Here is a 16,139-nt window from a genome sequence, read left to right as displayed (position 1 = left end):
CACTAAAGAAATACTGTTTGCATTTCAGACAATACAATGTCCATTTTATTATTTAAAAAAGGAATTAAATTGTTTTTAAATGTATTTTTTTACATTGTAATAAATAGGCTATTGGTTAAATGAAAAATTATTTCTATTTGACTTAGTAGAGGACATTTATCCAAAGACTTGTGCCTGAAGGTACTTTTAAACTTGTGTCAATTATAAAAATGCATAATAAAATCAACTATTTGTTCTGAAATCACTAAAGTTATTTACTGAAAAACAAGACTTTACAAATCAGTGACACTTTTTTCTGACTGTAACTGTGAATCCACTAAATGTGAGTCCATGAAGTGAAGCTCTGGCTGTATTATGCAGAGTTTTCTTTAGTTTTGTACCTGTTGCACGCTGGCCTGCAGCAGATCGCCCAGCCTCTCCACCAGCTCAGTGAAGGTCGGCCGCTGCTGTGGCTCTCCCTGCCAGCAGTCCAGCATGGTTTGGTATCTGTAAGGAAAGGAGAAGCTTTCAGCACGCTGAGCGGCTGCTCCAGAGGCCTCAAACCCACAGACTGTGTGTTTCCACTGATATACAGAAAGAATTAACACGTTTAGGAAGATGGAGAACAACTTCTGGTCTTTTCTGCAGAAACAAGTAGACCCTGTTCTCCTATTGACACGCTGTCAGCATCTCCTCCATTTAGTGGAGGATTAGAAACATCTGCATCAGAGCGTGCCTCAACTTAAACCTTTCTTATATCTTATTCAATTACAGCCTCAAATCTCAGTGTATTTCATTGAGATTTAATTTAAGTGGATCAGATTGAAAGCATCTGAGAACAGTTTCTCAATTAGATTTAGGTCTGAACTTTGACTGGTCCGTTCCGCCACATGAATGTATTAGATGTAACACTGCGAAATAACAAAATCTTACCAAGTATTTTTGGTCTAGTTTTTACTGCAAATATCGTAGTACACTTAAAATCAGACAAAACGAACTTAAAAGCAACTATTCACCAAGTAGCTTGTTTTAATAATGCCGTCACAGTTCTGATATTTGGACTAAAAACTAAACATAAATAACTGGAAATGTTTTGTGTTTTTGCAGTAAAGCCACTGATGTTGTTATGAGTTGTTGTCTCACTAGAGCCTCAATCTGACCTCTTCTGCAGCTTCAATAAGTTTTCCTCAAGGATTTCCCTCTTTTCAGCTCTCAGCATGACGCTGCCACCACCATGTTTCACCTCAATACAGTTTTTCACCAATAAGCGTCACTGATGTTCGTTAACAAACCTCTGAATGCTTTAAAGGAGAGCTGTGTTTACACCGAGATTTGATAAAACACACATGGATCACTCACATGTCTGTCATGTGAGTGATGAAGATAATTTGACACGGGATTGTTTTTTTAGGGATTTTAAAATAGATCAGTGTAAATACAAAAGCATTTTTTGCAACCCCCCGCCCCCACCAAAACCGTGCATCAGTTTCCTACTACTCTCCTTAAATGTTTAACTTTGTCACTTATGGAAGCACCACATTTTCACCTTATTACATTTTATTACATTTTCACCTTATTAAATGCAGAGCGCACCCGTTCAGTTGTCATCTTTCCTCCATGATCTGAAACATTTTATTGACCAGGAAGTGCACACAATGCATCAGAGCACAATTCAAGACCCTTCCTGTCTGCTTCTCAATGAGAATACATAGCACAGCCCCACATCACCCTGAATGCAGAGTTGTTTTTTTGGAAAAGGAAGGATTGTGCTTTTAATTCATCTGATGGGAAATGAGCATCCTTTTATTGTGCACCCACTCTTTGCAAAGCATCCGGTGCATTCCTCTCCGATGCATCACAACATCGCCGCATTCCAGATGAATCGCCGCCAGCAGAGGCACAAATTAAACAGCATCCCCTTGTTGCCTCGTGTGTTTTTAATCAATCCTCTATTTCCAAATCGGTTCGAGTTGATCAAAACCTGAATTTTGTGAATCCTGCTTGACCTGTTGGTTTATCAACACTTTAAAATTAAAACCAGACCTCTTGGTTTAAGAATGTAAAGTATTTAATCTGTTTACTCTGAACTGGTGATGGAAACTACAGAAGTCTTGACCCGTTCGGAAACTTACAACCTGGGTTTTATTTTGCAGATCAATTCAATTCAGTCACTTCAGCCACTTTAATAGTGTGTCTGATGAATTATTATTATCATTATCATTATTTTTGTTTTTACTGAAAATGCTTTGAAATGCTGAACCTTTTGATTAAACATCATTTGTCTAAAGTGTATTGCAATCTGATGGAGGTTTAAATTAAAAGCAGACACAGACGTCACGCTGAGGCTGCAGGGGGAAAAGAAAAATCACTCGCTGACTGACAGCAGCAACACCAAAGCAGAGGACTGAGTGTTCTCCCACAGATATTTATGTCCAACAGAATCCTCCAACTTCGGCCCAGAAAAAAATTAGGTGCTGAGTCTCGTGTGTGGCACTGTCAGAAAGCTCAACGTTTGAATGATAATCAGATGCTAAGGTTTCCTCCTGCAATGTTCAGAGCTGATTCTTATCACACAAGGAAGAAGCTAACTACTTTAGCGACAACAGGAAGTAAAACTGGACGCTTTAAATAGCTAGTAGATTCTTAATATTGTGTTATAGATGACATGTGATGTTTTGTTTGTGTTCACACTTCTGAAACCTCCCCAAATTTTGTCATGTTACAATTATTAATGTATTTCAGCACGATTGATTGACGAGCAAAAAAAATAACTGAATGAAAGGAAACCTCCACATTTGATCTCCACAGTATTTTTTAACAGCGTCTTGATCCTCTTCTACAGAAGATGCCACAGAAAACAAAGACTTCTGATTTTTTTTCTTAGAATTTTGACTTTAGAAACAAAGTCAGACTTTTTTTTTCAATGGCTCTAATTGTCTTTTGTTGTCGTGCTGAAGGAATAGAGTCAAAATAATCCAAGAATACAGTCTCAGATTTACCAGAATAAAGTGGAAACGGTACGAGAATAAAGTAACAATATCAGAATAAAGTGACAAGAAAATTAAAGAATAAAATAAAATCATTATACTACAAGAAAAAAGTCATAGTATAAGTTGAGAAAGTATTGAGTTTATTCTCATAATATTGATTTTAATCTTGTAACATTCTGATTTTATTTTTTGATTTTCTTAGCCCTAATAACACTCAGTAAACTCACTCATTTAAAAGCTCCCTAAAGACTAACAGTGCTCTTTTAACATAAAGTTTCTCATTTTTGTGAAGCATTGTTGACATAAATTCTCACATTTCAGAAGGAGCGTAATCTGGCGCTCTCATCCTAGTCCCGTCTTTCAGCCTGCAGCAGAATTCCTCGTCAATCTGGACCCCAGGATAAGGAGAGGCGCCTTGGGAGACGAAAAAAAGAAAAAAAAAAAACAGACGTCTGCATTACATTTAGCTTACAGCATTTGTTTTCCTTTAAAAAGATGATTTATAGGGATACAGAAATGGGAAATATGTTTTCATGGTGCAGCGACATCAAACAGAAACGTAACCATGAGTTTTAAAGAAATAAACTGATACGGCTGAAAGTTAATTTAAGACAAAAGACTTGTGATCAGAAACAGTTGCATGATGTAACTGTGGTTTGCTTTTAACATATGGTAAAGAAAAATTGTTGCTGTTATTCTCATTCAGACTCCACCATAAATCCGTCTGATTTATCACTGAACCGGCTCAAACGGGAACCTCCGCTCAACTTATTTACTTTTCATCCAAAGTGTGGGAAATAAAGAGCTGGAGGACTTCTTCCATCCCATAAGAAAACATGAAGTGAAACTTTATATTTCAGTTTTATTTGTCCAAATCCTCAATTTGTCATCTTTGAGGCGATGCAAAACATATTTCTGTTCCAGGACTTACTGGTTACGCCGATCAAAACTCCAGCAGAATTTTATTTAGGTCAAAGTTGGTGAGAAACATAGTAAAAATAAAACAACACACTGCAAAAAAGACTATTTAAACAAATAATGTGGTTTCTTTGATGTATTTTTGACAGCAGTTGGATTTTGTTTAATTTATTTATTTAAATTCATATTTCTTTGTACAATTTTAACTTAATTACTGCTCTGAATATGTTGTTCATTCAGAAAATGGCCGTTTTTGAGGCCGTTTACTCCATTAATTAGGGCTGGAAAATAAATCATCAACGATAAATATTCATGTGATCAATATCAGGAGATAATATATCTGATAGAGTAGTTTTGCCACTGTGTCTCATAACTACTTAGAAATAAAAAAAAACAACGGCGCGAAGAGAACATTGTGGATAAAACTGGAAAGATTATGTCACTAGTCTGGCAGTATGTCACATATTTAAAGTAAAAAACCAACCAATTATTGTTGATACTGATATAAAATGCCAATATAGTGCAGTCAAAAGAATTTGTTGATGATTATTAGAGAGATTAATTGTGATTAATCTTTTAAATCTGAGGTATCAGGCCTGGATGTGGCTGGTAAAATTAAACTTAGCTTTCCTAAAAGTGTGATTAATCATAATTTAACATAAAATCCACTGCATTATGGGTTGGTGACACTCACCTAGAGAGAAGATCTCCCACATCAGGACTCCGAAGGACCAAACGTCACTCTGGGTTGTGTAGATCTTGTCAAATATGGCTTCAGGAGCCATCCACTTCAGCGGCAGCCTGGCCTGTAAACAATGATTGATGCAAGTTCACGTTTCTCTCCTATTTGTATATCAAACTTATTAATCCATGCAGGTACTACACATAAAAATTAAAGTTTTCACCCTGAAATCATTTAGCAGAGCTCAAAATGTCATTTTTTTCCTGCCAACTCTGCAGCAACTAACTGTTAAACGGAGACATCTGTGTAAATTACTGAATTAAAAATAAACTTACATCTCCTTTGCGCACATAATCCGGGTCCTTATAAATGTCTCTGGCCAGCCCAAAGTCACAAATCTTCACCACATTGTTCTCAGACAGTAAAATGTTTCTAGCAGCCAAATCCCGATGAATGCACTGATGACAGAGAGGAAAACTCGCTCAGACTGAAACAATTTGAACACAAGAATGTCAGGCTCCCCAAACTGGCATGCAAACAACAGGGCAGGATAGACATATGGTGAAGAGATCAGTAATAGTGCTGCAGGATTTTTTGTTTTTGCTTCTGTGGAAGGTGTTTTACAACAATAGCATTTTTCTCTAATCAGTTTCATCCGGTCTCCCCCAAACTATGAATGGGATCAAGCCTGGCATCCTTCACAAACCTCAGGGGAGACATTAACCAGAAAACAGCTGAAAGTGGGTCAAAGCAGCAACGGCACGGTCACTGTAGGCCAAGGGTGTTCAACCTGAGGCATGTGGGCCACTTGCGGCCTCTGGACTGACTTTATGCGGCCCCCTCCAGCCACAAAGAAACCACAAATTGATTAACTTGATTAAACTTTTAAATTAAAATCTGCTCACAAAAATGGTGGAGGGAACACAAAGTTTAAAAATATTTTTATGTTAACAAGGACTTATTGAGTTATGCACCTAAATCTGCTTTCTAAACTCAGCCAAAAACAGGAAGTGTTTTCTGACACAGATCCTGTTTCTGCTGCAGCGAACAGACAAAATGTTTTTTCACTCTTTCCAATCGAGACCAAAAATAATGAGCAAACTAAATGTTTTGTATTTAACAAGGAAAATGTGCAAAACTCATTTATGATCCCATTGGAGTTTGTATTCAGTCAATCAATTTTTTTTGTTATTGACTGAAGAAGAATTAGTTTCACTGGGATATTGTTTGACTTACAATTTAGGAAAATTGTCTTGTTAAAAGTGAAATAATCTGGAACTAGTACCATTTCATCAATATTAAGGGATTATTGACTTATTTAATGCTGAAAAGTTTCTCCCACGTTAGTTTTGTCAATTTCAAATGTACTAAGATACTAGAAACTAGACAAGAATATTATGTACGTTTGCTTTCAGAAAACATATGCAAAACACACTTTTCAACATTTTCTCAGTTAAACTTGACATCATCACATAAATCCATGTCATGTTTTAAAATGAGAATTGGGTCTCAAATTGTTTATGCTAAACAAGCGACTGCAGAAGGAAATACCTTGCGTGACGCCAAGAACTCCATGCCCTTTGCAACCTGAAAACTGTAGCAGATCAGATCCTCCAGCGTCAGAACTCTCTTGTATAAATCTTCCGGTTCTGCAAAATGAAAAGCATAAAGTGTTTTTCCATCTAGGGTGAGTTTTCAAACATCCAAAGCAGCTACATCTCCTCATCTAGGACTGTTTTTCAAAGCATTCGGTGTAGTCAGCCTCGTCCACCTGCCAGATAAATCAGACAAGATAAAACTTCCCGTGGGAGGAACAAATGTAAAGACAACAAGTCAACTTAAAGTGATGTCCCGTTTCCTCCTCTTTTAAACAGATGAGAGATCAAAACTGCTTCTTTTGTGTTTTTTAACAAGATGTCAGGTGAAACGTGTGGTAATGACCCTTGTCTTCTCAGGAGTCCTTCCACCTCTCCACCTGAGTAAACAGCTAATCGGATCTGAAATAACACTTCGGAAATAAAAAGGCCGGCACACTGAGCCCGACAGGAAACAAACAGACGCCTCCCCAGACTCAGTGGGGTGACAGCGGCTCCCGCTGCAGCGATTGTACTGCCGGACAGGGGGAGGAAACGTCCCATCAGACCTGAAAACAATCTGCGGGGAGCTCTCGTTAAAGAAACAGGCCCTTTTACCTTCTTCCTCTTCCTCCGAGTCGCAGTAGCTCTTATCTTCATTGAAGCCGGAGCTGGCTGAGCTTCCGGTGCTGGCCACGCTCTCCAGGCGACGCTTCATCAGCTCGCTCAGCTCGCAGCCCGATCCCGCCGACAGCACCTTACCGTCCTGACGCTGACCGACCGCATGAAGGTGAACCACAGAGTTAAACACTGCAGCTGATTCATGTTTGGATCAAAGGATCACACTGCAAAAGCACAAAATCTTACAAACTAGTTTTGGCTTTTAGTGCACAAAAATCTTACTTACTTGAAATAAGACAAAATTAACTTATAAGTAACTTTTTGGGAAAGTAACTAGTTTTTGAAAAAAATTACTTTTAGGAGTATTTTTTTACTTTATAGTAATTTTATTATGAAGTATTTCTACTCTGATTTAATACAGTTTTTGGATTTTCTCCCCACTGAATGAAAAACAAACATGTTTTAACCAAAAACTTCACCAGTCTCAGACTCACAGCTGCAATTTCTGCTAAAGTTTAATCAATTTTTTATTGAAATAAACTGATTTGGAAAAAAAGTCATTTACCTGTTTTTGTTGTTTTAAGTTATTCATATAAATTATTGTAATTTTGGTCCTTAAAATACCAAAATTTCCATTTGACTCTATATCACCTGATTATGTAATTTTAAAATTGTGATAATTTGATCAGTTACTCTGTACTTGAGTTGACTTTTTTACCAAATACCCTTTTACTCTTACAAGAACCATACTGAATAATTTTGGTTTCCTTGTTAGTGCAAATCTCTTAGTCGACATAAAATAAGACAAAACAAACTTTAATAAGAAATAGTAGCTTGTTTTAAGTCAAAAATGCCTACAAAAGTATTAACTATAAATAAAATAACCTGCCAGTGGAACAAAACATTTTAATTTAAAACTTGGGGAAAATGTCCTGTAAGATTTTGTGTTTTTGCAGTGCATGAAGAGAAAGAAGTAAGCTCACCTTGTAAACAAGAAAATCGTCTCTTTTGCTTCTCAGATAGATGGACAAGTTGCCGTATTTGCAGAACTCCACAATCATCATTAAATGTCCTGTTAAACACAGTTCTTGTGATTATTGATTATCTCTAAACACCCTCTGCATGTGCAACACATTCTCACTCCCGACTCGTCATATATCGACGCTGGGGCAGGTTCCCTCAGCGTCACATTTTGACGCATCGGGTAACCCTGCGTCTCTCATTGAACGCTGCACCTCTCCAGGAACAAATAAGATGACGAGTCTATTCTATTTTTGCAAAAGGCACACAATTCGTGCATAGCTGATTTATTTGTAGGTTTTTAACAATCTAGTTAATTTTACTTCCAATTTAATAGATCCTCCGGTTCTCTTAAGCCGCGATTTTATCTTCATTTCTGCTTATTTTTTGACAACAGACACGAATATTGTAATATGGTAGAATGACACCAGTTTCACTGATGTCATCGTAAATTGATGATTGTAATTAACGTAATATTGTCATTGTACATAACAATGAAAAAGAAACGAATACGTATGTTATTTGAAGTTTATAATAGTGGCATGCACCTCCGAAGTTGTTTGCAGTCCATTATTAGTGAAAAGAATTTTATTAAAAATGCTTAAGAAGAGTCAGGGATCTCACCCGTCTATAAATCTAAGAATAAGAGAAGAAGAAGATGATGATGAAAAAGAAGAACAAAAGAAGAAGAAGAAGAAGAAGAAGAAGCGGCTGACGTCATCGCATGCGACATTGCACCCCGGTGAGTACAAACCTAAATCTGTCAGAAATGGTTTTATACTATAAAACAAACAAAAAAATACTAGAGAATGTTACGTTATAAAGTTGCTGATTGCAGTTTTAGGACTTAATAGCAGTAGGAATGTGCCACGAATGGTTGAAGACATTTAGACACGTTTGTAACATGTTTAGTATTTTTTTGCCGGGAGAAATACGCGGGAAGCTAGCTACATTAGCCTCTTGGAGCCCAGAGAGTTCACCTAAACCTGCACTTAATACATTTAACTAGCCATGATAGAGTCACAGAATTGTCTATAGTCATGCTTGTTGTAAAATTTGAGGATTGCTATAAACACCAGAGCCTCTAGGCTGTAATGATCCTTAAAGTTTTATCTACGAGCCTGTGTCTGAATACACTGATTGCAGCTAGGTCATGTACTTGAATTAAAAACGAACTTGGGTCATTACAGGCAAAGTTTTCTCCACATGTCTACGTTGGAATAAATAACTTCTGAAATCTGAACATTTCTTTTTTTATGTCAACAGGTTCTTCTTTGATCTCATCAACTCACAAATATATTTCTGCTCCTTCATAGCTCCCACAAAAGGCACTTGTAAGAGCCACGTCTGTCAAATCTGTTTGTCATCTTTGTGTCCTTAGTCTGTTGTTCTTCATTTAATCTGTCAACTGTTTTGTTGGTTTGTTTGTTTGTCTGTTTGTCCATCTGTCACCATGAGTGTCTCAAACATCCCTGATCCAATAATGGCCCTGGATCATGAGATACGTCAGCAAAAATTAAATTTCCAGCTTCAACAACTTGATGACTTGATTGCTGATCTGAAGAAAAATGTACCTAAGCGTCAAGCACCTAAGCAGAGACCTAAACCCACAGTAAGGTGGAGAAAAAGGGACAAAGATGGAAACGTAATATATGAGAGGCCAAGATCAAAAAGAAATCAATTATCTAAGAGTAAGTACTTCTTTTAAAACATGCATATAGATTATTTTTGACACATATATCAGTAAATTAATGCATTCATTATTTGATATTTTGGCAAAATATATTTTTTAACCAAGTAATTGATTCTGTTTTTTGCATCTATAATGTTGATATTTATCTGCTTTTTCAAACAAATCACCATTTTGATCACTTTCCCCAGCACAAAATTATTTTGAATTATACAGTAATAGTATCCAGAATAGAAATTACTACACAACGTAGAACAGGCTGGTTTTTAACACAAATGATGAGTTTTTCTGTTTTTACATTCAGTACAATGTAGTTGAAACAGAGTGAATGCATTTCCAGCAGTTGATGTATTTAGAGACGTACTTTGTTACAAAAGGTTACAAACAAACGTGTCGTTCCTCCATTTGTCTGACGATCTGAATTACTTTCGTAATTTTTAGTTACTAGTTTCTACTACAAATATGAATCTTAAGATATGGGAATGTAATACATTTATTAAATTGGAATTGGACTTCCAAATGTGGATTTAAGTAAGATGTTCGATATACTCCTTACTTTTATATTTGTTTATTTTATTTTTATAGCTCCCCACAGTGAGAAGACCAGCCGTCCCTCTCATCTCTCTAACATTCAGTGTGAAGTTGCCTTTGCTCCAGAGACTGTTGGTATGTCAGAAGTAGATCTTATTTTATTTCTTCTAAGCATCTTCTATGTGCTATACTTTTCTAACATGTCAGTACACTTGAAATAAGACAAACTAACTTAACAGTAACTTTTCAACAAGAAATAGGAGCTTATTTAGAGTCAATAATTCCTTAATGTTTATGAAAAAACATCAAACCCACTGGTAGCTTATTTGACTTATAATAAAGCATCTTTCCCTTGTTATGAGTGAAATAATCTGCAAGTAGAACCAGTACATTTCCCTAATTTTAAGGAATTATTTAACACCAACTTCTATTTCTTGCTGAAAAGTAACTTTTAAGCCAGTTTTTCTTATTTCAAGATATTTACACTAGAAACTGGACCAGAAATACTTGGTGACATTTTGTGTTTTTGCAGTGTAAAGCTCACCTCCGGGCTTGGTGCAAGCTCCCAGCAGGTTGACCACATTCAGGTGGTTTCCGATGTGGATCAGGATCTTTAACTCCGACATCAGAGCTTTACGCTCGTTCGATGTGGCGCCACCTGCAAAAACAGACAATTTCAGCAAATATCATTACACCGGTTTTTTAACCTTCATGGAAACTTTCCTAAAAATGTTTGTCTTTTAGAAGAGAAACAGATTTATGTTTATAAGTTACAGTTTTCAATCTTCATTTATTGCTTTTCACTTTCTGTTTGCAACTTGTTTACTTTAATCTGTATCTTTATGAAGATTAAAAAAAAGTTTCTGAATGCTTGAGAGCTCAAAGATTAAATTTGTTGTTAGTTTCATGGATTTTTTACAGTGTGAAATAGATACGTTTGCAATTTGCAAGTATGAAGACAAAACTGGATAAAAAACTAAGATAAATAAAGGATACATTCTTACTGGATTTGTAAAGCAGCTCTTAATAGATCTAATCACAACTCCAACAAATAAATCCAGACAAAAATAAGATAAGCATGTGAGCTTAGATTACGTATCTGATTGCGGTAAATTTAAACAATAACAATGTCTTGAAATATACAAATCAAGACTTTTAGTCTGCAGCTTTGACCAACATCAGATTTATGAGACGAAAGCAGCCATGCAGTCTGAAGTCACAAAGCTGCTGCTTTCCATTAAATCTGACCTGCGTCCACTTTTCCTCTGAGCCTGTGATTTATGCCCAGACACGATTCACAAAGATAAGACAATAAGCGCAGCTGAGAGCCGTAATGTTGTTGTTTGATATTCACTTTCTGGTCTATTGGTTAACTAAAACTGGAAAGAAAAATGTGTAATGATTAATTTAGCTGCCTGTTTTATGCCTTTTAACTTTGATGCAGATGTAACTCACTGGAAATATTTGAAAAAGTGAAGGACATTTAAAATACTTTAAACCACAACTAAACTTGTGACAAGTTTCCAAAGAATAGAATAAGAAAGTTTGAAGATTTGTTGATGGTTTTGCTCTCATTTCTTGCACTTTTGAACTTTTCTTCACCTGCAGATGTGAAGAACGCTTACTCAAACTAAGACCTCTAACTTCAAGGTTAGAGGTCTTAGCCTTTCGCTCTGCCTCCCTCTGCAACAAACATATCTCTCGTTCTTTGCTTTGAACTATTAAGTCGCACAAACACCAGTTGCACATGTTTTTTTGAGAAGAGAAATTAATTTGGTTGCTCACTTAACCCTCTCTAATCTGTTTTATTCCTACCTTTAAGCATTTTTACTGCAACAGTCTTGCATGTTGAGAGCTTGTCAATCCCAAAAGCAGAAGCCTCGACGACCTTTCCAAAAGCTCCGTGGCCGAGAGTTTTACCTGATAAAGAAATCAAATATGTCAGAAGAGGATTTAAATCAGACTCCCTGGGGATAAATAACCAAGCATACAAAGAAAAACAAAAGCTAAGGTTGCAGAAAACAAACGGGGGCTTTGATATTCTGTGTTCAGAGATTAATTTATGGTGCACTTAAGCCGAGTTGACAGTGCAGGTCAGTGTTAAGTGATGACTCAACTGTGCAGCTGCAGAGCGATGCGACACCTCTGCCATCCATCTTAATGGCGCTCACGATGAACGACTTCTACAATTACCTCTTACCCCTTCAAAATGTTTTTCCTGACAGATCATCTCAAACAAATAAATATTTATCCTCTTCTCTTGACTGAAGCTTCATACAATCAGATCCTGTTGATTATTTGTCACTTTTCTACAAACTGACTTTATCTTGGCAATGCAAATGTTCAAACTATTGATGGTTGGTGTAAAATAAAGAATGCTAAATGATGAAAGTGATTCAAAAGGTGCTTCAGAAGCAGGTGTAATTAAGCGTGCACTTGTGCATTAAATTTTCTGCTACAAATGTGTTTGTTTTTTATGTGAGTTGTGCAGGGCAGGTGTCACATTAACGGGACAAAACATTCAGTTTCCAACAAAGGTGTGGAAATATTTAAGAGTCGTGGCATGCACATGCAGTTAAACACTAAAAATTGGCAAATGACACGTGATTTTCAAGATTTCTGCCTCTTAAAAAAGTTGGCACTGTTTTCAAAAAGCCTCCAAACTGAATCCTATACTTGCCTTCTTACCCTTCAGTGGAAAACTGAGACTCTTAAGCAATAAAGCAGAGGAGGACTGGACTACTTCTAATGTTTCTTGTGGATTTTTCACCTTTCGTTCAAAAAACGTCTTTAGTTTTAAACATGTTTGCCAGAAACGGGATTATGAGTTGCAGTCATGACACTAATTGGGCTGTTAAGGCAATTAGGACGAGTGAGTCACAGCTCTACCCTCTGCTCAGCTCAGTGTTTGGGTTACTCACACCTTGGGATCTCACGTTGCACCGCTACAGACGTATTGTCAAGCAAAAACTGACCCTATGTTAAACATTGCAGTGACTCACATGTCCCAAATGTCCCATTTGTGACTTTAATGGCCCTAATAGTATAAATGTTCTAAAACTTATAAGCCTGTTGCTTTCAATCATGTTCAGAACTGAAAGACCTTTTGAAGTTTACTTTAGCATATTTAATGGATCAGTGACGCATAATAAGCTTTCTTTTGGTTGGGAAAAATGATAAATTCATGACTATAAATGCATTATATAACAATTACTATGCAAAAACAAATCAGAGACTGTGTTAAAGTATTTTTTTATTTGATATATTGAATTTATTTTTTGTTACTGCAGCTCACCGAGACGCAGGCGGTCACGAGGAAACTCCCATTTGCTGCTGTCGTACTGAAGAAGATCGTTCTGCTCATCGAGAGGATACTCATCAGGATCAATGATGATAGACGGACCCATCTTATAGTGTGCTGGCTGCTGAAAAGGCAACAGAAGAATCATAACTAGTGTCTATAGTTTTTGTTATCTAGTTTAGTTGATTAAAACATTTGAGCAAGAAGACACTTCACTTTAAATTCACTACTTATTTTACCTTTGAATAATTTAAATTATTGTTTCAAATTGCAGGAACAAAATTTCTGATATGATAATTAATTTTATTAAACATCACAACGAATTCAATAACATTTAGTGTGAATAGAACATTATCCGCTTTAAAATAAACATTTATTTTAATAAAACACAAGAGTCAGATCAATGTAACGCACTTCCATCTCAGGATACAAAAACTTGCCGCTAAGCATTCTGGGAAATAGTTCCCTCTCCTGTTTTTTTTCTTCTTTCAGTTTTCCTAAGTGCCAACCTAAAAACTCAAGTTTATTCAACTCTGGGAGGTTTGGAAAAGTTAATAAAATGTTAACCCAACTCGCTACTCTACGTTTATCTTTCACATTTAGGTTCAAAATCAAAAACTGCCAAAATGTATTTGATTTAAAGAGCAGAAACAACGAAATGACACAACCTTTTACAGTGTAACTAAAACTGCTGATAATGCATGTTGACTATTAATTGTTCCTCTTCAGGCCCAATTGCTTTAGTTTTATTTCTGTTTAGTGCTCTGTCAGCACTTAAATAAGTTCTTAGTTAATAGTTTCTTACATCTTAGGTTTCATTTTGAGCGATAAGGGAGAAAAAAAAAGGCTGAGATGTTTTGTTTCCACATGACTCAGCAGAACCCAAACATTTAGAAATCCAGCTAAATGTATCACTCAGTGGTACATTGTGTCACAGCCAGGATGGGTTAGTAATGTCTGTGATCCAAACTGGTTTCCACAGAGTTAAAGCTCTTACCTTCCTCAGCTTTCGGATGAACAGGATGAGCATAATCCAGAGGAACGTGGCAGCAGCTCCGGTGCAAACCAAGATTATGACCTCGATGTTTGACTTGCTTTCATCTCCTGGAAAGAGAAGAGCCGTCGTCAATCGATGCACGCTTTTCAATTCGATTGCTAACAAGGAAGTATTTGGAGAATTTGCAATCAAAACCTAAACCGTCTGTTGCAAATTTACAAATAAAAGTCACAGTTGTTGCCTGAAGTCACCAAGGCTTTTATGTCAAGACATTGTTTGTTTAATTCCTGGATGTTTTCCTGTGGATGTACAGAAGAAAAGGAGGTGGAATCACATTTTTGCGTGGAACAAACACACCGCAGTTCTTCCAAGGATTTTTCCTTCAAACATTGTTTTTGAAGTAATTCGTGCAATCACTAACCGTTTATTTTCCAGTCTCCAACTAACATTCACACAGAAACTATAAATCTTGATTAAAGAAAGAGGCTTAATCAGTTGCAGTGTTGTGCAAAATTACTCTTTTCCACATTTTGTTCACGATGCAACTACGTAATGGGATGTATTTATCTGGGACAAAGTAGCATATAATTGTGAAATAAGATGCTCCTCTACTGACTGAAATGTCTAAAGATGGTCTTCACAAAATTGGATGAATGGGATCCATTTTAAAATCTTAAAGCTGCAGTAACTGTTATAATAAAAAATGATTTTTACATATTTGCTGAAACTGTCACTATAGTGATAGTATAATATCAGACAAATAAACTGAGGAACATAAATAAATCAAGCTCATGTGCCAATTAACCAATCAGAGCCAGGAGGCGGGTCTTAGCGCTGTCAATCATGCTCTGTGCTACAATAGAGCTTCAGCAGGGTTAGCATAAGCATCAATAATGGTGAATAAATGATTTTCCTGTATGGGTGAGTTGTTTCTCCGTCATCAGCACATTTAGCAGCACGTTCACAACATTGATTGACGGTGCTAAGACAGTCCTTAGCTCCTCTAATTTATTCCTTGTCCCTGCTGATCACTTATGCTGAAACAATTAATCAGATTTACTGTGATGAGTCTGTAATTGAAATAACAGTCAACTAATTGTTAACTGGAGTCTCTTCTCTATGTTCGTTCTATTTGCAGTTCAGTTTTGTTGATATGTTTTCTGGGCTAATTTGCAAATCCAGGCCCAGAAAAATATGAAAAAGCTTCTTATCCACAGCAGAGCTGGTTGGAACGTCAGTGTTGACTGAAACCAATTTAGTTTTAGTTTCAGCCATCTTTTCACCTGGGAATTAAAGACACTTTTTATTGCTTTTCAGATCTGAGATCTCTGATTGAGAAGGAATCTCCAAATTACATCTCTGGAAAAGATGAAGAGCCGCTGCACTAAACCACTGAAAACCTCCCAGTTTTCCCACCAAATACTGATTCCTGAACTCTTCCTGAGTTAAAACATTAGTATTGTTGTTTCTAAACGAATGTGAACTTATTTTCTTTGCCTTATTTGAGGCCTGAAAGAGCTGCATCTTTTTCATTATTTTGACCATTTCTCATTTTCTGCAAACAAATGCTACATTTTTACAAGGATTTTCAGACATGTTGTCAGTAGTTCAGAGAATTAAAGAACAATGTTCATTTTACTCAAATATATAAATAGTAAAATCAGAGAAACTGATCATTTTAAAAGGTCTTAATTTTTTTCAGAACTGAATGTTTTATTTCTGTTGATTTCACCTCTAGTTTCAACTCCTTTCTTCATATCATTCTGCTTACTGACTCCATGACAAGACATTTAAAAGTCAATGATCTTATAACATAAAAACAGTTTAGGCTGCTCT

General features: G+C 36.3%; 1 protein-coding gene and 1 long non-coding RNA gene across 4 annotated transcripts in view; one reads left to right on the top strand and one right to left on the bottom strand.

The window, feature by feature from the left end:
- LOC129360552 (vascular endothelial growth factor receptor kdr-like) overlaps positions 1-16,139 on the bottom strand; it is a 52,650-nt gene that overhangs the window by 8,782 nt on the left and 27,729 nt on the right. Inside the window, exons 16-26 of one of the 2 annotated variants that reach the window (XM_055030864.1) lie at positions 14,304-14,410; positions 13,301-13,430; positions 11,821-11,925; positions 10,550-10,663; positions 7,748-7,836; positions 6,762-6,915; positions 6,121-6,218; positions 4,905-5,027; positions 4,582-4,693; positions 3,284-3,383; positions 381-486 (exon numbers count right to left, since the gene is read on the bottom strand). In XM_055030864.1, coding sequence (XP_054886839.1) covers positions 381-486; positions 3,284-3,383; positions 4,582-4,693; positions 4,905-5,027; positions 6,121-6,218; positions 6,762-6,915; positions 7,748-7,836; positions 10,550-10,663; positions 11,821-11,925; positions 13,301-13,430; positions 14,304-14,410 — 1,238 coding nt within the window. The remainder of the gene's footprint in view (positions 1-380; positions 487-3,283; positions 3,384-4,581; positions 4,694-4,904; positions 5,028-6,120; positions 6,219-6,761; positions 6,916-7,747; positions 7,837-10,549; positions 10,664-11,820; positions 11,926-13,300; positions 13,431-14,303; positions 14,411-16,139) is intronic. The other variant, XM_055030865.1, reaches the window with a different exon arrangement.
- On the top strand, positions 8,495-13,408 carry LOC129360553 (uncharacterized). Of its 2 annotated transcripts, XR_008606056.1 has the most exons (5): positions 8,495-8,526; positions 9,051-9,118; positions 9,243-9,475; positions 10,060-10,140; positions 13,296-13,408. It is a non-coding gene; the product is annotated as an uncharacterized LOC129360553 (long non-coding RNA). The 2 variants fall into 2 exon arrangements; XR_008606055.1 differs by lacking the exon at positions 13,296-13,408 and adding an exon at positions 10,538-10,642 and having other exon boundaries at positions 9,051-9,475.

Source organism: Poeciliopsis prolifica, unplaced genomic scaffold (assembly GCF_027474105.1).
Source record: "Poeciliopsis prolifica strain line A6 unplaced genomic scaffold, Auburn_PproV2 SCAFFOLD006, whole genome shotgun sequence".
Taxonomy (NCBI): domain Eukaryota; kingdom Metazoa; phylum Chordata; class Actinopteri; order Cyprinodontiformes; family Poeciliidae; genus Poeciliopsis; species Poeciliopsis prolifica.
The sequence above is the reverse complement of the archived record's forward strand: the minus strand, read 5'-3'. Positions and strand labels throughout refer to the sequence as shown.